The 4,056-nt window shown below is 37.5% G+C and overlaps 1 protein-coding gene across 1 annotated transcript; it reads right to left on the bottom strand.

Annotated features, from left to right (window-relative positions):
* Positions 1-1,990: 1,990 nt before the first annotated feature.
* On the bottom strand, positions 1,991-2,663 carry LOC137727003 (complex 1 protein, LYR family protein). The gene is made up of 2 exons (XM_068465957.2): positions 2,307-2,663; positions 1,991-2,195 (listed from the first exon to the last, which is right to left on the bottom strand). The coding sequence occupies exons 1-2, from the start codon at positions 2,499-2,501 to the stop codon at positions 2,142-2,144; spliced, it is 249 nt and encodes an 82-aa protein (XP_068322058.1). The 5' UTR covers positions 2,502-2,663; the 3' UTR covers positions 1,991-2,141.
* Between the last annotated feature and the right edge of the window lie 1,393 nt (positions 2,664-4,056).

Genomic DNA, 4,056 nt, shown 5'->3' with positions numbered 1-4,056 from the left:
GGTACTTATTTGCATCCCTATTTTTTTTAGTTCGAAACTCTTTATTTATAAATACAAAAAAAAAAAAAAAAGAATAAAAACCCTTAAAAGGTCTAACATTATAGTTGTTATGTCTTCTTTTACATTTTTATTCATAAAAAATGATAATATAAAAGAAAGAAAAAATCTTGGTGTGGTAGCTAGGGGCCTATTTGCCTACCTAAGTTTTTGGGTTCAAAACACCATGCTTTTAAATACCAAAATTTTTTTTAAATAAAACACTAAACAATGCTTTTAAATACCAAAATAATTAAAAATAAAACACACAAAAATAGCCATTGCTGGGAAGACTCGAACCCAATTCTTGGATTAGACATATACGCTCAAGACAATTGCCCTGAGAGAACAATTTAGTATTTGGCTGTACGTTTAAATTTATATATAAAATATACAGGTTAAGTAAAATAATAAATTGAGGCCCTTCCGAATTTGGGGGCCTGTGTGGTGACACCACTTGCACCCGCTCAGGGCCGGCACTGGTTCTCAATATGTCTTAATACTTTATAATCTATATGTCATTTTATTTTACAATTTATGTATCTCAATAAATTATGTATCTTTTTTAAGTATAAATATGCACTTATTTATACGATATATAATAGATTTACTTAAATCCGACTAGTCCATTTAGGCCCCGCCTAGCCGCCTAGGCGCTTGGCCCCAACTCACCGTTCGATCAGTGCTTAACGTTTTTTAGAACCTTGAATAAATGTGAAGGAGGAATAGGAAATAGCTAGGACATATTGTAACATGACATTCTCTAATCGTGCAGACGAATGAGTCCCTATTCTTTTTTTTTTTTCAACTCCATTGAAGTAACAGCATAAAGATTGAGGCAGCTCATTTCATATGGTATCAGAATCGAGCCAGGAAATGATCTATGTGCAAGATAAAACAGGAGCATAAAGGACCATATAACTAAGAGGAAGACTAATTGTAATGGTTTTACTAGGCAAATGTTATTGTTATCCAACACCAGCAAGCTGAGAGTTATCTTAATAAGCATTTGTACCGTTCAAACATCCTCTTACTAAGCCGTAAATAATCTAGAGAATACAATGTTGAATTTTATAAATGTGACATCAATGACAAATCTAGACAGTGACATATACATGTGAAGACTGAGAAATTGGGAGAGGTGACTAAGCAATTGAAATCATATTGAATGCATAAAACAAAGACTTAGAAAATAGTCAGTCAATTGTTAGCTTTCTGTGATTTACACCAGCAGCTTGCTGGTGTTTCCACTGGAGCAATCTCAACATACCGGTCCTTGCATTTGCAAATTATAACTGACCAAATCATAGTGAATTTCGAACTTGTTTTCCTTGCTTTTTTGCTATTAGATGTATTTCATCTAAAAGAAGAGACAGATCCTTGAGGAATGTGAACTGGTCGTCTATTGTCTAACCTTTCGTCCCGGATAACATACGTTTTACTTGGTGGAATGGCGCAGTTGTGCCGATGGTTGAAGCTGCAATAGCCCTTGTGCTCCTGGACCAACTAATGGAAGATTATACAATGTCATACGTTTCCTGTCAATCCTGACCAACTAATGAAAATTTTTAAATCGTGCAAAGAAAATTCGTTGTCATGAAACGTATATGTCAAAGTAATTTTGAGCCAAGCCTGCCGCCCGACCAGCGCCTAGTGTCTTTTAGAACCTTAAATAAAGGTGAAGGAGGAATAGGAAATAACTAGGACATATTGTAATGACATTCTCTAATCGTGCAGACAAATGAGACCCTATTGTTTTTTTTTTTTCAACTCCATGGAAGTAACAGCATAAAGATTGAGGCAGCTCATTTCATATGGTATCAGAATCGAGCCAGGATCCGACGACCCGACCCGAAAATGTAGTATTCAGAGTTTGCTTGCCGAAAAAGCTAAGCATGAACAAGGGCCAGCCATCTAAAAGAAAGTAATAGAAAGAGTGCATTGCAACAATAAATTGTCAAAGACCCAATTTTGTAATTATAATTATTATCCTTTTGGTACAAGACTCAATTCCAGCAGCTTACAATCTCTTTCCCAAAAAATAAAAACATAATTCAGTGGTTAAGAACCCATTGGGGCATTACATCGAACACCTGGCGGGCACCCTAATCGGAGCAGATTTTCTTCAACTTATCAGCCGCAGATTCGTCCACAGAGTACTGCAATCGCAGGAAATCCCAATTGGGTTCACAGAAACACACAAAAAAATGTCCAAAACCAATAAATATTCCAAATTTTTGTTTTCAGTGATAGAAATTACGACGTTGTACCTTATTGAGGACCCAGAGGGAATGATTGTAGGCCCTGAGGAAGAGATCGTTTAGGGCTTGGTCGTCGTTGGCCTCGACCTCTCTGTAATTGACGAAGTTCTCGCGGGCGTACTTGGCGTAGTAAGGTTGAGAGTCCTTTGGCAACCTCCTCACCAATCTCAGAACCTCCCCGTAGATTTTCAATGCTTTCTCCATATCTCGACTCCCACCACCGTCGATCAGCGATCACAGCATCAGAACCTCCACGAACAAAAAGGGCTTTTACTTGTCTAGACAAACGGGCCTCTGTTTATTGCGCAACAGATATATTGGAGTTGGTATGGGCCGTACCAAGCAGTTATTTCTAATGGGGCACTATATGCACCCAACCCAACGACCACGCACCAGAGACGGAGGAAGTACAACTTACATGACAGCTGTTGAATGTTAGCTTTTTTCGAAAAATAATTGTATATAATTTTGTGTCTGTAATACCCATTACGTATTTACTTATGCTTTCAGTGGTACAATGTACATCCGGTATATAGATGATTCTTTAGGCAATTTTATCTATTTCTTCAATGCTTCTCAGCCTAGGTCAATTATAGGTGGGTACTTGGAATCGAAAATCGAAATCGAAACATGAACTAAATCGAACTGCATCGAACAGTTTGGTTTTGCGGTTTTGAAACGGTTTCGGTTTGAAAATAAGTCAATTTAGTATGTGACACTTTCTTCAGTTTAACCAGGTCCATAGCAAATCTGCAATTCAATGTTCATGAAGTTATTCTTTCATTTTGTTTGCAAATGGTTTGAAATTGAACCAAAACGGTTTGAAACCGAACCGAACCGAACCAAATGGTTTGATTTCATTTTGGTTTTAACTTCAAAACCTCACCGAATCAAACCGCAAAAACTTTCGATTTCGGTTTCACTCAAAGTAGCATCGACTCAGACCGTGCCCACCTCTAAGATCAATCACTAAAGGAATCCTTGTGCTGAGCTAGGGACAAACAAAATAATCTCCCTTTCCTGTCCTGGAAGTTAATCTTCATCTGCCAAAGTATATGGCAGATACTACCTTTCTTGAACTTCGATTATCTCACCTTATATCGAGCCTTCACATGTCGTGTGCATTAGGCACAAGGTTAATGGCATGGCGTCAACCAATTTATAAATATCCTTTCCTAAGGCCAATGAAACTCCATGAAAAGTGGAGTCGGATAGGTAGCCAGTATATAGTCACAAAATAGTCAATACAAAAGCACTATCTATTCTCGCAACTTCTTACGAAAGATCTCACTTATAAAGCATGAGCGGGATAAGGTAGCTATTTGTGACTCTTTTTTTAATACAAGGCCTGGAAGAAGGAAATTTGAACATAGAACTTTGAATTCAGAAATGCAACGCTTCTTGAACAATAAGTCCCTTCTTCTATATATGTTAGACTATAGATTGTTCTATAATCTCTCTTCATCTATGAGTTGGTATAATTCTAATAAATAGAATAGAAATACAATGCTTTGGTATATATTGTGAAAGGCCGCGTGTATGTGAAATTTTGGCTTCACAACTATTGAACACTATGCTACCAAATGTGTAGGTGACCTTGCATGGGTTTATAAGAGGTTGGGCTACTCATATTGCCAATTGGTTTTATGGTGGAACCTTAACTCTCTTCACGATATCAGAGCCAGGTTGTCCCATGCGTGAAGCCAAACGGCCACAAGCGCTCTATATCACCCCGTTGTATTGTCCATGTGTTAGACTT

This window comes from Pyrus communis, chromosome 5 (genome assembly GCF_041283825.1).
Source record: "Pyrus communis isolate YQ-2024b chromosome 5, ASM4128382v1, whole genome shotgun sequence".
Lineage (NCBI taxonomy): Eukaryota > Viridiplantae > Streptophyta > Magnoliopsida > Rosales > Rosaceae > Pyrus > Pyrus communis.
This window is presented reverse-complemented; position numbering and strand designations above follow the sequence as displayed.

Bases quoted from the DNA above. Each gene is read 5' to 3' on its own strand.
- LOC137727003 (XM_068465957.2), bottom strand. From the start codon at position 2,501: ATGGAGAAAGCATTGAAAATCTACGGGGAGGTTCTGAGATTGGTGAGG. The intron at 2,196-2,306 runs GTACAACGTCGT...CTGCGATTGCAG, and splicing joins CCCTCTGGGTCCTCAATAAG to TACTCTGTGGACGAATCTGC.